Source organism: Mus pahari, chromosome 8, assembly GCF_900095145.1.
Source record: "Mus pahari chromosome 8, PAHARI_EIJ_v1.1, whole genome shotgun sequence".
NCBI classification, from domain to species: Eukaryota; Metazoa; Chordata; class Mammalia; order Rodentia; family Muridae; genus Mus; species Mus pahari.
The window spans coordinates 24,061,210-24,079,642 of NC_034597.1; the positions used below are offsets into that span (position 1 = coordinate 24,061,210).

At 46.6% G+C, this 18,433-nt stretch overlaps 1 protein-coding gene across 1 annotated transcript in view; it reads left to right on the forward strand.

Moving 5' to 3' along the window:
• The first annotated feature begins 640 nt into the window (after positions 1-640).
• Positions 641-18,433, forward strand: part of Tmem273 (transmembrane protein 273) — a 31,524-nt gene continuing 13,731 nt past the window's right edge. Inside the window, exon 1 of the mRNA XM_021204157.1 lies at positions 641-769. Coding sequence (XP_021059816.1) covers positions 724-769 — 46 coding nt within the window. The 5' untranslated portion in view covers positions 641-723. The remainder of the gene's footprint in view (positions 770-18,433) is intronic.

Genomic DNA, 18,433 nt, shown 5'->3' on the forward strand with positions numbered 1-18,433 from the left:
CACACATCTGCAATCACTGCATGAAGAAGGCCTCAGCAGGAGATCAAGAATTTAAGTTTAACCTAGTCTACACAATAAGCTATCTCTGGAAGAAAACAAAACAAAAAACAAACAAACAAACAAACAACAGGCATCAAGGATGCAGCCCAGAGATGCACCCTTCGTTGCACATGCCCTAGGGACTGGTTGATACTAGTAGCATAAGAAAGGTGCAATCAAGCCTGTTATTCTGAGAAGAGAGTAACAGGCCTCCCCAAATTCAGAAGAACCAAAGACTTGTCACAGAGTCGTGTTGAGGGGGAGGAGGTGGTTCCAGCCCCAGGCCTGAGAGGCTACTCTAAAGTCTGGCTTTCTGGACATACCAGAGCAGGCAGTATTCTCCTTTAAGACCCATCAGCAGGGGTCTTTGGGCAAGAAACCAAAGTGATGCTTCAGTGTTGGAGATTTGGGGAGAGAGCCAGAGGAGAACTTGTGAGCTTCAGCATCCAGTGGTACACCCTCCTGGGCATACACGAACTCTCTCCCACTCGCCACCAGGCAGAGACAAAATGACAGGGACTTCCTTCAGCCCTGCCTGCAAAGGGCCAAGAAGAACCCACAGTCTTTGGCTGTGGCTGTAGCTTCCTTCCTTGTCAGTCACGTGGAGGCTTAGCTCTCATCCCTGGAGCCTGGGGTCAGACGGCTCACTTGCTTCATCTCAAGGAGCCAGGGCAGAACACCACTATGAGCTCTGGGGTCCCATTACTGAGAGCCCTCCTCTTCCTCTTAGGTAAGTGAAGGCAGATAGTAGAAATGGGGTGGGGGTTACCCTTTGCCAGCCTGGGAGCCCTGTGAGCTTAAACTGTGGATGAGCCACCCATGGGCTTCCTTCTGAATTGTGACACATCCCTCTGGATAGATGGCCTTGCTGACTTGGGTGGGATGGTGGGCAATATCCCCGTTTTCAGTTCAGATGCTGCTTACAAACACATGCTGGGCTGAGGGAGAGAGCCGAGTGAGGGTGGTGCAGAGGAGGAGCTCTAGGCTTGGCTAAAGAACAGTCTGCTTCAACTGTGGCTTCATTCCTCCCAAATTGGAGCACGCTACTGGCACCCCGAGTTTCCATTTCTGACCTAACGAAGTGGAAGATAGTGTTCCCTTCATAGGCTTGTGAGAGAACTGAGTTAAGCTTAATCGATCCAAGTCAAGATAATTGCCTACAAGAGACAGGCTGGTGGTACTGCCCCATCCCTGGTGATGTCTGTGTGCGGAGTGGAGCGGGCAGAGGAACGGCCAGTAGAGTGGACCCAGAAGCAACTTTGTTTTTGTTTTTGTTTTAAATCACTTGTTTTTAGCCAAGCATTGAAAGGTGGAAGGAAGTCAGAGAAGCACAGAGAGGAAGAAGCATGGGAAACTGGGGAGAAGCTGCAAGATGGCCTGAAATACGCAGAGACATTGAGAGCAGCGGCGGGGGGGGGGGGGGGCTACTTCGCAAAGTCCCCTTGGGCGTCAACTGTAGCTTCTTTGGAAGGCAGCAGTCATATGCTTTAAAATGCCTTTTACAGAAAACTGAACAAAATCGAAAGGCAAGCAGTCTGCCTCCTAATGGTTTCTTGCGTCTGGAGGTGTGGCCTGAATCTGGTACACAGACAGGATTCCCGTAGCAGGTCTCCAAGAGCGCCTGCACCACGCAGGGGCAGCACAGACCTGGGTCTTTGGTATTGACATGTTGAGACAGACCCCTCTCATCCACTCGTGGATGTTGGTCCCTGACAGCGACAATGAGGAGGTCACAGGGACCAGCAAGCAGTGATTAAGGGTGTGCAGGACAGTCAAACTCGGTGTTGTTGCCAGGCAAACGGCCAGAAGCCAGCAGAGTCTCTAACCTCAATTTCTTTCTGCTTTGACCCTACATAAATACAGGCCACTCCATCCTGGGGAGTCTGGGGGAGGGGTTGAATTTAAAAACGAAGAATAAAGTAAAATGATATAAACAGGCAATTCATTGAAAAATTGAAGACAGTAAGCCTTATGATGCTCTGTCTGACAACCCCAAAGAGAAGTAATAGCATGTGGCATATTTGGGTGCTTCTGAGATGCAAAGTACTGGCTAAAGTTTATCTTGGCTCAGTCAGTCCCCACAGTGTCATGGAAAGACATCCTAGTTCTGCGATCTCCGGGTGCCTTTTTAAGCTCTGGGGCCCAGCCATTCCGCTCTTAAATGCTTTCACATAAAGGTAGGGTGAAGCGAGGACCGGGAGGCTAGTTCTAGACTTCTAGCATGTTACTCTTCGCTCTGTTTTTTGCAAGCACAGAGAAATAAAGCTGTCACCTTCTCTGTGCCAGTTTCCTCGTCTGTCAGTTGAGGCTGATGATCTGTCCTACTTCCTTCCCATGGTGGTTGAGAGGTCTCTTGGCAGCGTGTCTGACTCGTGGTGTACCCTCAGGACCAGGCATTAGGTGCACTGACTGATTCTACTTCACAGAGGCTATTGGGAGGGGAAAGGAAGCTGTTCACAACTTTTGACCCAGAAATTCCATGTCAAAGAATTTACTCTAAAGAAATAATGGGGATAAAAGCTTCCCAAAACGTTTAACAGGATGTTACTCAGCACAGGAGGAATTTCAATTAAGGGATCGCTCAGATCAGATTGGTCAGTGGCTGTGTCTGTGGGGAATTGTCTTGGTTGTTGATTGTGTGTGTGTATGTGTGTGTGTGTGTGTGTGTGTGTGTGTGTGGTGGGTCTCAGCTAACTGTGGGTGGTGTGACCTTTGAGCAGGTGGTCTGGGCTGTGTCAGAAAGCTGACCTAGCATGAGGTAGAAGCTGGCCAATAAGCAACGTGATTAAAAAATTGATTTGGGTCATGATGCTCATTGGGACAGCAGAAAAGTGAACTAGGACATTGTCTAGGGAACATTTTAAAACTCACCTTTAAATGGATTGCATCATTCAAAAGGAGAATGTATCTGTGCGTGCATCTTAACGAAAGGGTCTAGCTTTATTTTTCTCTGTGTAATACAAACACTCCTCACGTTTGCTTTAGTCTTTCATTTAAAACCTTTTGGCAATGCTGCCTCCATTCAGGCCCCATTTAGCAGACATAAAAGCTGCCTTTTCTGGGCCATGGTTCTGGATCTGACTGTATTTGATCATCCTCATGATGATGATTTGATACAATAGCTTATGTATCCTTGTCATGTCTCAGGAAGGTTGCACACGCTGCTCGTTGCTGTTAGAATCTTCCTGACTCTCAGTGTCCCTTCCTCTCTCACTGAAGCTTTTCCTCAAAAGCATGGTGAAGCCCACTTCCCGAGACCTAACGCCTCAGAACCACCCCGTGGGCCTCATCCACCTCTCAAAACCAGCCCCAAATGGGGATTTCCTTGTAACCATGCCCATGTGGACAGATGAGGAGAGGGAAGCATACGTCACAGAAAGGGCTTCTTGGAGGTCAGAGGTCAGGTAGGCGGCATTGCTCAGATTCGAAATGGGGCATTTCGGTGTTTCAAAGCTGTGCATGCAAAGCTGACAGCCAGGAGCCTCTCGGCTGAGAATGGAAAAGGTGTCACCATGAGAACACCCTGAGTGGTTTTCAGACTGCTTCGTTCAAATTTCCATTCCAAACTTACAGAAAAGAACCAACGGTAAGGAGTATGCATACACTCTGAAGGGTTCAGTTTGAGAACGGTTCACCCCTTTTCTTTATCTGTCTTCCTTTTGGTGTGTCTTACCATGTAAGCCATTTGTGGCCAGACTGTATAACCTCAAGGGTCCTCTAGCCGCTAAATGCATCAGTGTATATTTCCCAAGACTAGAGACAGGCTCAGTAGTGTGGATGCTTCAGGAGGGACATCACATGACATGAAGACTGCTGGGCCCAGAGACCCCATAGCACATGAGATCATACCTGAAAGGCTCTGAAAGAGAGCAGGGCAGTGGGCAATGGGGTTAGAGAGGAGCTGGAGACGCGGCTCTGGTCGTGTCTATGGGGGAAAGTGGCGGTGGTACAATGGGGTGGCTGCACTCTGCAGCAATGTGTGAAGTATCTTACAATAGCTAGGAGAGTGCTGAGTTTCCAGTACAGGGACATGAGAAGTGTTCAAGGGACTGAAGCTGCCAGTTTTTCCCGTTGACCATTGCTCATTGTACATGTCTGTTGAATTGTTATGTGTTGTACATGCACACATAATGGGTCAATCGAAAATGAACACTAAATGCATTCCCTTCCATAAGTACAGTGCAGTCACCAGCCTTTGGAACGATAACACTAATAAAATACTTTCCTATCATCTGTGAATCACAGTCCAGTATTTCCCACAGTGGTTGTTAGCACCTTGATGTAGGGGCAGTTCCTGCCTGAGGTGACCATCCCATTTTAGCCTTCTGTAGGCTGGGGCATGCATGGCCTACATTACTTAGCCCAGTGATGTTTTTAAAGTCCACAGCTCCCTGGCTAGCCCCACCATGTCACAACAATCCTCATTTTGGGGTTGCCTGATACTCCCTAACAATTACACTCAAGTGACCCATTTTTCTACCCCAAAGCAACATGGCTGATGCTGTCATCTTCGGCTTCATGGATAGAGGTGCAGAGCGCGTGGGTAGGACTGAAGCACTGTTGACATTATGATAAAACTCAAAACTAGGTCCCAGACTGTGGTCATTGAAACCTACGTAAATATCAGATGAACAATACTTTTAAGTTGTGCTACAGTATTGATCTAAGAATCACCTTTGGTCACACCCGGTACAATTCCTCAGCCTTTTATTACAGATCCATCTCTTCTGACAGCTCTGCTTAAGAAACACTCCCAAAGACTTGAATTCCAGCAGACATGTCAGCGATCCCTCTTTGTTTTAACAGCATTGGAAAGCATCTGCTGAATTCTATGTAATATTACAATCATGAGAATAAAAGGAATACAATATCACTTTAATTACGTTCCAGGCCCTAAAACATCCTTCACCGAAGGAGCCAGAGTTATTGAAAGAGAGAGGCTTTTTTTTTCCTGCCTTAATTTATAATGAAAAGATGGCAGAGGCCAGGGTAAAGAGAATTAAATTCGTTTTTATCTTCCAAAGTCAAAGTCATCACTTTCTTCCTTGGCTCTTAGTCCCTGAGATCTTTGTATGAATCTTTCCTGACAGCTTTTCCCCTGTTCCGGTTTCTTGCCAAGATAAAGCTTTAGATTATGCAGTGAGGAGATGTGTGTGAGAAACAATGGGTGTGTTCGTTCTCCTTTGCTGCCCACCAGATCATCAGGAGACACAAGGACACCATCCATCAGTGCCTCCTAGCCAGTGGGCAGGTGAGAAGGGCCGGCTTCTCATAGAGTAGGCAGCAGGAGTGGCTTCAGGGTTACTCCCTGGCTTCAGTTGTTTGCTTTGTGATTGGTTGCTGGGTTTTACTGGTGTCACTCTTTATATCATCCAAAAGTGTGAGTGCTGTCTGTCAGATCTGTGGCTGAACAACATTTTTTTTTTTTTTTGAGACAGGGTTTCTCTGTATAGCCCTGACTGTCCTGGAACTCACTCTGTAGACCAGGCTGACCTTGAACTCAGAAATCCGCCTGTCTCTGCCTCCCGAGTGCTGGGATTAAAGGTGTGTGCCACCATGCCCGGCTCCTGAACAACATTTTTATTTTTATTAAAATGTATTTTATTAAAACATTTTAATATTTTAAAGTTCTTTTTAGTGTCAAATTAAATTAAAACATTGAGACAGATCTAGGCTAACCTGGAACTCGCTACATAGACTAGAATAGTCTCAAATTCATATAGAGATTCATATAGAGATACACCTGCCTCTGCCTTCCTAACACTGTGGTCAAAAGCAGCACCGTATATGGCTTTATTTTTTATGTTTTGTTCATATATATATATATATATATATATATGAACAAAACATAAAAAATAAAGCCATATACATATATATATATATATATATATATATATATATATATATATATATGTCTCTGTGGGCACCTATATGTGTGTATGTCACATGTGTGTTTGTGCCTGCAGAGGCCAGGAGGTGGCCTTAGATCCCTGAGGGCTAGAGTTATAGAAGGTTATAAGCCACAAGACATGTTCCCGGAACCAAACTGGAGTTGTCTGGAAGAGCAGCAAGGAATCTTAACCACTGGACCATCTTTCCAGCCCGACCATATTTAATGTTAGTGATGTTTAATGTACTGGGCATACTTTTTTTTTTTTTTTGACAGACTTTTCTTCTGATACGAGGCATGAGAAGTTTTCACCAAGCCTTAAGCCTTTAAGATTTTTCTCAAAAATCTTGTGCAGTTTCATGCTCTGTATCTAAATCTGTGTTCTGTTTTGTGTATGTGGGTGTTTTGTATGTGTGTGTTCGTATGTGTGTATATGCATGCATGTGCAGGTATGCAAGATATGTGCATGAATGTGTAGAGGCCACTGTCAACATCGGGAGGTTCCTGTATTACGTCCCACCTTAGTCCCTTATGGAACCTGAAAGTCATCAGTTCAGCTTGACTAGCCAGTCAGGGGCTCCAGGCATCCTCTTGCTTCCACTGCCCTAGCTCTTGGATTACAGGCATGTGTAATTGTGCCCAGCTTTTGATGTGCGTGCTGGGGGTCTGAATTCAGGCCCCCATGATTGCAGACAAGCACTTTATACACTATGTCACCACCCCAGCCAGTTATGATACATTTTGAGCTTTGTGTTTGTGTTAAGAATTTATGTCTAGGTGTATTATATTGTGTTTATTAATGTGATTTTTTTTATTGTTTTTTGACCTACAGGTCTTTGATTGCTTCAGCATAGTTGGTTGAAAAATCATTCTTCCCTCATTGACGTGAATCTGTTGCCTTGTCAAAAGATGGCTGTGCCATGGGAACAATTTTGGTTCTTCTTTCTGTTGAAACATATATGCCTGTCTCTCTGCACAGGTGCAGTCTTGAATCCCCGGCTATAGACTGTCTCTCGTTTGTATAGCACACCCTCCTACATTATCTTTCTTCTTCAAAACATTTTAAAAACCAATTCTAGCCTTGTAAATCTGAAAAAAAAAACCTTTGGATATTCATGGACAAACTTACTGGGCCTTTTGATATGATTCACACTCAGATATAGTGCAATTGGGAGAGCAAGGACATCTTTATTATGAATGTATCGTCTAGGAACTCAGTGTGCTTTCACTGACTAATACTCTTCTTGATTTCTCTCTTCAGAGCTGTGGCATCTGGAGTCATGAATGTGTACGTGTTAGACCTACATGTCAGTGCTTTTGAGTGACTACAGATTGTATTATCCTTCAAGTCTTCTTGGCATAACTGAGTGCCAAGAAGCCCTCTGTTTTCTATCTGTGGATCTGAACTCACTTATGCTAGGAGTTACTGTTTGATAACCTATGATTTTCTTCCCAGACTATCACATTATATGCAAATGAGGTCAAGATCCCAGCCCCCATTTTGAGCAATGTTGCATTTAGCCCCTATTCTTGTCTTGCCGGCATGGCAAGGACTTCTAGTACTGAATCAAAAAGAAGTAGAGACAGCAGATTCCCCCAGAATTGTTCTTGAGCCAAGTGGGGTGATAACTTATGCTCGCAACCTTCCCAATGTGTGAACCTTTAATATAGTTCTTCATGTTGTGATGATCCCCAACCATAAAATTATCCCATTGCTACTTCATAACTGTAATTTTGTTACTGTTATGAATTGTAATGTTAATATCCGATATGCAGGACATCTGGTATGGACCCCAAAGGAGTTGTTACCCACAGGTTGAGAACCACCGATTAAGAGTAATGTTAACTGAAAGTAAGTTTGCAGACTTACTTCTGTGACAGCAAAGAAGTTGCCCTCCATCTCTGGTTTTGAGAGAGATTTTGTCATAGATGGGTATAGAATCATAGAATGTGGTCAGATGTGTTTCCTGTATTGCTTTCATGGTCATGTGACACATTTCTGTAGCCTGTTTGTATGGCAGATGGCACTGGCTGCCTATGTCCTGGAAAACTCCACTTATCCATAGTGTGTAATTTGGCTGAATCCTTGATAATTGGCAGAGCTCTTGATAACCATACTCACGAGTATGCCTGTTGGGGTGTTGTGTTGCCTTTGTCTGGATTTAATATTAGGGTGATGCTGACTTCAAGGTATGGATGGAAGTACTCCTGTCTGTTTCATTTTGGGGCAAAATGACATAGAATTGCTGGTAGTCCTTTAAATTCTTGCTAGATTTATCCCATGAAAGAGTATGGAGCTACATGTTCCTTTTAGGGACGTTTATCAAATAACTTCAATTTCCTTAATTAATCTTAAAGTTATTTAGAATGCATAGTTCTTGGTGATGGAATTTGGGTGCTTTGTGAATTTTGAAAAATTTATTGTTTCTTCTAAACTAGCAATTTTTCATGTGTAGAGCATTTCATAACATTTTCTCATTGTTGTTGTTATTATTAATTATTGGTTTTTTTTGTCAATTATGACCTCCAACATCATCTATGGTGCCTCAGGCTCAGGAGTGACAGTTGTGACTTATCCCTCATGTTAGTAACTGCTGTTTTTAAGTTTTCTTTGTCAACCTTGTCAGGATTTTTCAATTGAAACGAATTTTCAAAGAAACAATACCTCCTCTCATTGACTTTTAATGCTTTTTTCTTCTCACAATTCACTTGATTTCTAGTTACAACCACAGTTTCTTCATTTCTTCTGCTTGTTTTAAGTATATTTAGCAATTAGTCTTTAAGTTTCTTGGCGTGACATCTTAGATTATGGACTAAAGCTTTTCTTTTCCATGGATTTAGTGATGTGATTTTTTTTCTCTAAGGTCAGTGTTAACTGTTGTCCACATATTTTGGTGTGAGCTATTTTCATTCATTAATAAATTTCGAATTTCTTTGAGAATTCCTTTCTATCTATGTTTTATTAGCCTTTTCATTGGCAACTGTCCACTGTCCTCCTCTTCTTAGTTCTCTCCATCCATCTTCCTTCCTTCCTTCCTTCCTTCCTTCCTTCCTTCCTTCCTTCCTTCCTTCCTTCCTTCCTTCCTTCCTTCTTTCCATACAGTATCTTAGTATGTAGCCCCTGTTGTCCTTAAACTAATGACACAAGCTGGCCTCAGACTTGAAGTCTTCCCATCTTAGCCTGCAGTCTGGATTACAGGAGTATGCCATGATGCCTAACTGAGAACTGGCTTTTCTTGGGACCCCTGCACGTGTACTTCTTGGTATTCCTGGACCACCATGTGCATTTTTACTTTTCTTACGCTGTGACCTAATGCCCACACAAAGCAACTTAGGAGAGAAAGGACTTATTTTGGCTTGTGATTTGCTAAGATAGTGTCTGTCATGGAAGATAAGACATGGCAGAGTTCATGGTGGTAGGACCAAACTGACCAAGCAGCTGATATCTATCTATCTATCTATCTATCTATCTATCTATCTATCTATCTATCTATCTATCTCCTCTCATATGACATGACCCATTCTCCTCCTCCTCCTCCTCCTCCTCCTCCTCCTCCTTCTCCTCTTCCTCCTCCTATCTGGGCTCCCAATGCACAGAAGTGCCTCCCACTTCAGGGTGAATCTTCCACCTTCTTTTAGCCTTCTCTGGAATCCACTTTCTAGTTATTCCCAGCATCTTGGAGTCCCTAGACAACCTGCCTTCTCTCTACCTTTCAGGTTTTACTAACATTGGTTTTAAAGTATGGTATATAGAGAATTTAGCTGTTTCTAGTGTGAGGACCAGTAAGCACATTCCACTTTCCCAACCTCAGAATGGTGTCCTTGGAAGATGGCTGATCTGGAGTAAAGCTTTCCTGCAGGGAGTTGATGCTACCAAATACCTGTCAGATAGCCACCCTTAATCCTAGAGGATCCCGGAGAAGAAGAAATGTCCCCATAGGGTGAGAAATGGCTGAGTGGCATAAGCAAGCTGAACACATCAATCAGCTTTCTCACCAGCTCTCATATTAAACTATCTGTACTTCTAATCTCACATCCAGACCCTCAATTATCTGTCAGGATTGCTTCAACTGACCATTTTATTTTAAATTTGATTCCATTAGATACTGGCCAGTGGTTCTCAGCAAGGAAAACTGGGTTTGCTCATGCCTATGGGTATGTCTAGAGTCCAACTGTGTCCACGCCAAGACTGGGTAGAACTGGGCAGAGCCAGTAGGGCCAAGGATGGCCTCTGAAGGTGCAGTTGAGCTCCTCATTTATGCTTTCCCATAAGAAGTAGTGTGTGGATCAAGGGTGAGTGTGTGGCTGAGCGGTAACTTCTGTTACAGCTGATGGTCAGTCTAGTTTTAGCACCATTGGAAGATTATGTTGGGCAGTATAGGCACAGTGTCGTGTGGCAACAGCCAGGGGCAGCTAAACAGAGCTAGGAAGGGCTCTGGAGAGACTCAGTAAAGAGTTCTGAGCTGCCATGGGGCATTGGACAAAAGGGACTTCTGCAACATTGACAAGCCCTGACCACTGAGCCATGACCCCTGAAGACAGATCAACTCTTAGTGATGATCCACTCCTGATACTGATGTTAGACATTCACAGAGCCAGGCTGACCCAGGTTCAAAGATCACTCATAGGCAGGCAGGCATGTGAACATGAACAGTTTGTGTCACTTCTTAGGACTTCCAGGAAGGGCTCTGTTCCATGCTGCTAGCTCCTGTGGACAAACATACATACATGTGCACACATGTACACACACATATGTACACACACATGTACACACACACACACACACACACACACACACACACACGAAAAATGCAAAGGCACTTTCTCTTCCTGGTCTTGCCAGGACAGTTCAATAATTAGGTGAGCACTCAGTTGTAGGGAAAGGCAAGTGTGAGCTTGTGAGGCCCCAGATGAAAGCGAAGGCATTAAGACCCTGGAGAGAGGGAGAGAAAGAAGAAGGAGGGAGAGATTGCATTTTCAGGTACCAGGAAACCAGGTATCCAGACAAGAGGCTCCTTCTCTTTAAATGATGGGGATGGAACATGATTTGGCAGAAGTCTAGGGGAAAGCCAAAGCTTGGGTAGGAGACTGTTAGAGATCTGCCAGCAGTGGCCCCATCTCCATTCCCGAGAGTCTGGGGACTTCAAGCAACTAGGATCAAGCCTGGCTTCTTCCTTCTTTGGTCACTATGGAAGTATTTATTAGAGCAAATCTTCTCTCTTCAGAAGGGGACAGTGGGTTTCTGAGTCAAGGGGTAGGGTGAGGCAGGCACAGCTTGACTTATAGCTTAAATATTTAAATATGTGACACAGCCTGGGCTCTGCAAATGTCAGGATCTGCCTATTAAAAGATAGCCAGAGGAAGATGCCCAGTGCGTTGAAGAGCTCAATCAGCAGCCTCTTTTAGTAAACAGAGGCAGGTGGCTAACTGGCGCCCTCGCCCTGCTTGCTGCTGCTTTCTCTGCAATGTCACGGCCCCTCCACGTGGGCCAGGCCAGCTGTCATCCCACAGCTCTGTTGTCTGGGCATGTGCTTCCCTCAGCAGGTCCCTCGGGGCGCTAAGCAAAACTTCCCAAGGCTGAAGAGCACAGTATGAATATTGCATGAATAATAATAACCCCACCACTTAGCGGTTATACAGCGCTTCCCTCTTTCCTGATACTTTACCATCATTAATTAGTTATTCTGCACTGAGCCTGCCTCTCTGTTCACTTCCAAGACAGCCCCACCAAGGTAGCTCTGAGTTGAGCGTTTTCACTCTAGACAGCAGGCCCGAGCTGAGCTGAAGCTCCCAGACAGGGGCTTGCAGACACTTCTCCTCTTAGAGACTGGTCACCTTGCCCTTGCCAAGAAGACTGCCCTTGCTGGTCTGAGCACTCCCTGGAGAGCCCCCCACTTCTCCCACCAGGAAAGCAGATGTTTACAAGTGCAAAGACAGCTGTTGCCTGCCCCTCACTCTGGGCCCACACATCCAGGGGATGCACACAGCCACACTCAGCCAGTGACACTGAGCTCAGCACACCACCAGACTCAGCTCCAAGTCACTGATAGAGTGGAGGTGACAGAATGGGAAGTCCTGGTTCACAATGTTCACAGGGACGCTTTCAGGCACTCACTAAAGGGCTTGGACAGGTAACAAACTTTCCCTAGTGAGAGTGGGCTTGGTGGGGGCCAGAATTCCTTGAAGGGCACTGCTTGCCTTGCTAGCATCCACTAGGCATCCTCATCCTTCAGTATCTATCTCTCCAAGGCTTGCCTCCACTTCCTTGTCAGACGTGGCTTGATACTTGTCTTTACTTCCTGGTAAGAAGGAACCCAGATCCCCACCCCCAGCCTGAACATTCTCTTGCTTGGGGCGACCCTTCAGACCCAAGGCAGCTCCCACCTCCAGCCCCTCCATTAGTCTGAGAAGGTATCGATTGCCTTCGCTTCTGGAAGCTGAGCGTTTGGATCCCAGTGTGTGAATCTTTAAGAATTAATTAGCAAAGATTGCTTGGGAAGACAACATGGGCCCGAGTTTTGATGCTGTCGGGTCATCCACTCTTATCATTCCCTCTTAATTAAGATGCTATTTGTGGAAAGTGGAGGCACTTGCTTGTGTTTCATGGCCTCCCTGGCCTCCTCATTGGTCCAACGGTCTTGTATGGCTTCCTGCTTCTCATTCCTGTCCAGGACAGCTGTGTCCTAGCTGGACAGAATATGGATAAGACCATGCCCTCCAGCCCCGAGGACTCCTTTGGGCACCTCGACCTATGTGACTGACCCCATACCTGTTTGAGGACACTCATGACAGTCTCTGTGTCAGTGCTCTGCCAGAGCGAGCCTGTTGAGCTACCTCTTTAGTTCTTGTATTCTCAGCCCCTTTTCAGGCCCTCTTGGACCTTGTACCTGCCTCCTGCTCCATCCTCCTCACCCCTCCCATCCCTCTACACTGGCTCTCATTAGTCATCCTGTCTCTAACTAAACTATAAACTTGTAAAAGTTTCCCAACACCCCAGGCAGGGTTGAGTTTCCCCTTGGTCATCACTGTGGACTGAATGTATGGACACAAAGTTCCAGTATGTGGCAATACCTACTCAGTGCCCATCTCTCTGGGTGTCAAGTCCAAGGGCTTTGCTAGATGTATGGATTAAGAGATGGCTGGGCATCCTTAAGAACTCTCTTTCCATGGGTAATTTTCCCTGGGCATCAGTGGGCAGACATTGTGTCTTGCTGTCTGGAGTCCACTCCATTTGCCTTTTCTCTTCTCATCTGTGTTTTTTTCTTGCTTTGATCCATTCAGCTCTATCTCCAACTGGATTCTCTCAGAGAAAGACTGGGGCACGAAGAGTCATGAGAGGACATAAGGGATATCCTGTTTACTAAGCACGTGGCTGCTAAGGTCAGGCTGCGATGAGAGAAAGAGGGTAACCCAGGAAAAACCGTTTCCGTGGTTTGGGGGCTTATGATGGGGCACCTGCGGTCTCTGCAAGTCACAGAAGGTTCTAGACCTCAGTGGAAGCCACACAAACTGTGGCAATAAAAAGACCACAAAACCAAGGCCAGATAGTCTGTTCTCAGTGTTCTACTGGTACAAAGGCTGAGGCATACCACCTAATGACAGACAAGTGTCATTATCAGGGTCAGTTCAAACAGCCCCATGATGGTGGGGGGGGCGCTAAAAAAGACAGCGCTGCTGTCCCTGGTTTTCTTAGATGCCCACCTACTCATGAACATCCAAGAAGGTGAGGGGCTGCCACACTCATGCCACCCAAATAGGCAGATCTTAAAAATAGAGCAGCCCTGACTTCAAGGTCAACGAGGGAGGAAGCAGTGTCTCTGGTGAGCGCTTCTTACATACCAGAGTCTTATGTCCTCGTTTTCCCAAGAAAAGAGCCAGGCTTAGGATGGAACAGTGGTGTGAAGCCCAGCTGCACTGTCCCCTTGGTTTTTCGTGCCCAGGGTCCTTTCCATGACTCTTTCAACTGCTGCGTAGTTTCATCTGTGTAGCAGCACAGCCCAGGCTCCAGAGGACTCACAGAGGACTGCAGAAGATGGAGGTGTTCTCAGTAGCCTTTCTCAGGCTCAGAATCACATGTGCGATGCTATTGCTCATTTGTCTCTGTGGTTGAACCCTATTTGGCTTTATACAAACTTGATTTTTATCATTTCAAGGCTTTGGGCTACTTCTGGGTTCACTCTGAGTAGCTTTGGATTGATTGCTCAGCCATCTCAAGACTCTGCCTTCGACTATGGCTCTCCCACCCATCAGGATAGGAATCCGAGTCGCAAGGGCTCTCAGGTATCATCCTGGACCTGCGGAAAGAGCTCTCCTCATATTATTGGTACCTCTGTTCCATAGAGCAAGATACAAGGGGAGGAGGTCTGGGGAGGGTTCAGAAGTGACCCTAGGTCAACAGAGACAATAGGCATCTTCCAGAGGACTCTGGAGGTGGCCTTTGCACTAATTCTTAGAGGTGATGAGGAACGTCGGGACGGGATATCATGGCTCGCTCTGTTTACATGCTCTCACTAGGTTTGTCTGCAGCTACCCTAAATAGTCTTCATTTCATCCTGTGCTCTCCATTCCCACTTCACTCAAGAGCCTGATTTTCTATGATGCTGTGTCGGGACTCTCCCCTAAGTCAGCGGTCAGTATGGTTCTCAAGACCATCCCGGAGGCAGCCTTCCCCAAGAAGAATCACCTGAAGTGATCCCACAGGGAAGTCAAGATGCTACAATGGACCAAGTGGTATATGTTTACTCCGGTCCCCTTGGCCACTCTTTGGCAGTTCATGGTCTCCTCTGGGTACTTTGGGTTACCCTCCTGCAGGTCCTTGGTTTGTGTGTGTAGTCTTTAATGACAGAGTGGATGCTGCTCCTGACATTTGAAAGCCTGTTTCCTTTAGCTGGGAATGTCGGAATTCATGAGATCTAAAGTTAGGACCTACCGCCCACCCCTCAATGTTTAAGTACCAAGATGAATTCGGGCAGGCATCGGTTGACAAACATTTAGGGCGGCCACCCCTATTTTTAGTTCAGATACTTATAGAATGACACATGCCGACTAGCCCACAACTGGGAATCACACACCCTGATTCTGCCCAAATAAGGTGGCAGGGAATGTTAACCCCCAATGAGAGTGGACCCAACAGGTGGACAGCACAAAGAGGCCTGGATGCCAGGGATGGGCTTTTAGCGGGTCAGATTCCAACAGAGATGGGCAAGTCCAAACTGTGTCCGGGGCTCACTCTTGGCTCTCCAAAGGCAGCCCTGCCCTCTTCCGCTGGAGGGGAGGCTAAGCTACTTGATAGGGCCTTTACTCTTGTCTCCTCCCCCTTCTCAGTTCTGGCAAGGAACATAGGTCTTCATACATGCTAAGTAAATGCTCTACCTCTAGTTTCTCACACCTCTAGCTCAAGAGCCATAAATTCTTACAGGACTGGAAGCCACCTGCAGAGCAGATCACAGGCGGGAGAGGCACAGAGAGAGGCGGCTGTGTTCATGCCCTCATCAGATTTATTTGAAGCTGCTTCAGAAAGGGCAAAGCATCAGGCCCAGATGGGGTGTGGAGAGACGGTTGGGTGTCTTGGTATAAGTTCCTCTGAAAGAGAGTGCCTGTGTGCAGGATGCTAAACTATTCACACTTGAAGGCTAGGTGGGCCCCTTCTCCGGGAAGAGTCAAGGTCTCGGCAAGTCTATCTAGAAGGCCACAGCTGAGGTTATGCTCAGCCTCTGCACCCAGCTCATCAGGGACAGTGATGAGGCGCAATGCACCTCTGTGCATGCACGCACACACACACACACACATACACACACACACACACACACACACACACACACGTGTGTGTGTGTGTGTGTGCGTGCACATGTCTGCATGCTTGCAGTTAGCCAGGATCATGGAGTTAGAGGTAAGGATCCATCCAGCAGGTGACATCTGCCTCAGCCGCCCTGACATATCCATCCAGGTCTAGACTGTACAGGGTCTTAAGAACCTGTGTTCCAATACTTTGCCACGCCCCAGCATTGCAAGAAAGAACTCCGGCAAAGCACGTGGGTGGAAGCTCGTGCTGGGTTTGCTCAAACTTCCTCCTGGGGTCTCACACACCCCAGGGCTGAGCAAGGCATCCTGCAGTTCATGACTGTGTCGGCAGACAAGACCTGCAAGGGTCATCCATCCTCTAGCTACTTTGCAGCGCTGGGGCCGTTTGCTGAGGCTCTATAGCCCAAGAGGGACTCCCCCAGCTTATGACCCTAGCAGGAGGCAGGTCACCTGCTGGATGGATCCTTACCGAGGGGCTCATTAGAGAGCAGAGTTAGACCTCCCAGTGAGAGAGATAGTGAGAGCAAAGGAGCTAGGGCATATAGAGAGGAGTTTTCTCCCTGAGGAGGGGAAAGGCTGCCGCCGAGTGGCCAGAGGGCTGGCTAGCAGGAATTATTGCTCTAGTGCACAGCCTCAACTGCTGACTTAGGTTTGTCTCCCTAAGATAATTCCCTCAGTGGGAAGAAGGAAATCCTCTCAACTGGAAGATTCAGAGATTAATGGACTGTCTCAAGGCTTAGAGGGGATCTGCGCACCATACAGAAAGGATGGTGTCTAAGGGCTGAGCTGACCACAAGTCACAGCTCCCAGACTTGGGACTCAGCAGAAGGATCTCAGTGTTCAGGAAAACAGGAACCTGGGTAGTATTGTAGACTGGGATGGGATCCGGGGAGGCCTGGGCAGGGCTTCCGGCTCTGACTTTAGAGCTTCCTTTCATCCTCTCTTTCCCCTTCCATCCTCTCTTTCCCCTTCCCCAGTGGTCAGAAGCAGTGTAGCTTCTGAGGCCTGGATTTGCCTGGGCTTGCCCACTTCTTGGAAAGAGATGTAAGCTTTGTCTCCTGAACTGCCAATCTGAAGCCTGTCATGGGGTCAACCTGTCTCAGTCCTTTGTGAGGCGCTAGCTGAACACAGTGTGCCGAGTGTCACTGAGGGTTGTCAGTGGTCATAGGGGAATGGAAAAGCTCTTTGCTGATTGGGCAGTCAGAGCCTCTGTCCCTTTCACCCCTGGGAGCTCAGGGCTCAGGAGGCAGCCTCCTGGGAGCTCAGTGGGAAAGGCCCGGCCACCTGTCATGAGAGACCCATTGAGGTGCGTGAGAGGAGGCTGAGATCCAGTTGGTCATTGGCCTGAGTGGTGTGGATTTATGTCCCCACTGTTGCTATTTTTATTCTCTGGAGTTTCAACCAACTGCAGTCTATCATGATCTGAAAAGCTTAATAAGGAAAGTCCTGAAATAAGTATGTCATACATTCTAAATAACTTTTAATAGTGTATTGTCATAATCATTCTACTTTATTATTGGTTATTGCTGCAAATATTTGTGTGTGTGTCTAGGTGTATATAGGTAAGAGAAGGTATATATAGGGTTTGGAACTTTGTGGTTTCAGGTGTCTCTGGGGAGTCTTGGGCTGTATTTCCCACAGGTATGGTACATGGCTTCTGGGTTCTCAGCCCTGCCACCTTCTACTTGGCTCAATCTTTGGACACAGTATTAAGTTCTCAACATCTCTATTTTCTCATTCATCAAATGGTAATGATTACAGGGCCCATGCCGCAGCGTGAATGGTATATTAAATACATGACCATCTTGACTGTATTCAACGTCTGTCTCAGAAAAAGTGACTGAGAATTGCCAGCATTCTCCAAGGCTCGCAGTCTGTGTTAGCCTGTCTGTGGAACCAATAGGGTACTAGTGAGTGGGGTCTCTGTCTCCAGGTTTGAAGGCCTGGCCTGAATCATGAGACATCCCTGCATGGTGGCCTTCCTTCAGAGCCTCCATAATTCATTCATTCACTCACTCATTCATTCATTCATCTGACATGTTTTGACTTCCTATTTGTCAGGTACTGAATCAAATGCTGGACACTCCTGTGTAGCCTTTGGAGAGATCACCAAGACACTCTCAGTGGCTGATAGCTAGCTGAGAAGATACTTGCATGGCACCTGGTGTCCACAACAATACGTAAATGTTGAGTTAATATTGACTTGGCCAGTCAAGTTGAAGCACTACAGTGCTGCTGAGGTTCCAAAAGGGGCGGCTCACCTATGTGTGGAGAACCAGGGAAGAAATGGCATAGAACCAAGACCAGACAAAGGCAGAGAGGGGAGAAGAAGGGGCTAGACCAAGGGAGTAGCCCAATGGCAGATGTCTGGGTAGACTACATAGGGTAGAAAGAGTGAACTGGGTGCAGGCTGCAATCAGCATAGGGTCTTAGAAACTGCTCAGGAATTCAGCCGGGCTTTGAGGAAAGATTTAGCACCTCAGCAAGGCCCGGAGACTCTGTGACAGTCAGAAACCCACTGAGCTTTTGAGGATAGTGGTCAAGGGAAGAGGGTTTAGTCAACAATGTCCCAGATGGAGCTCAGCCCCCATCCCTGTTCCAACAGGCGTTGAGCTTCTTTTTGTTATTTTTAGTGTATATGATGCATATGTGAGTCATTCTCTCTCTCTCTCTCTCTCTCTCTCTCTCTCTCTCTCTCTCTCT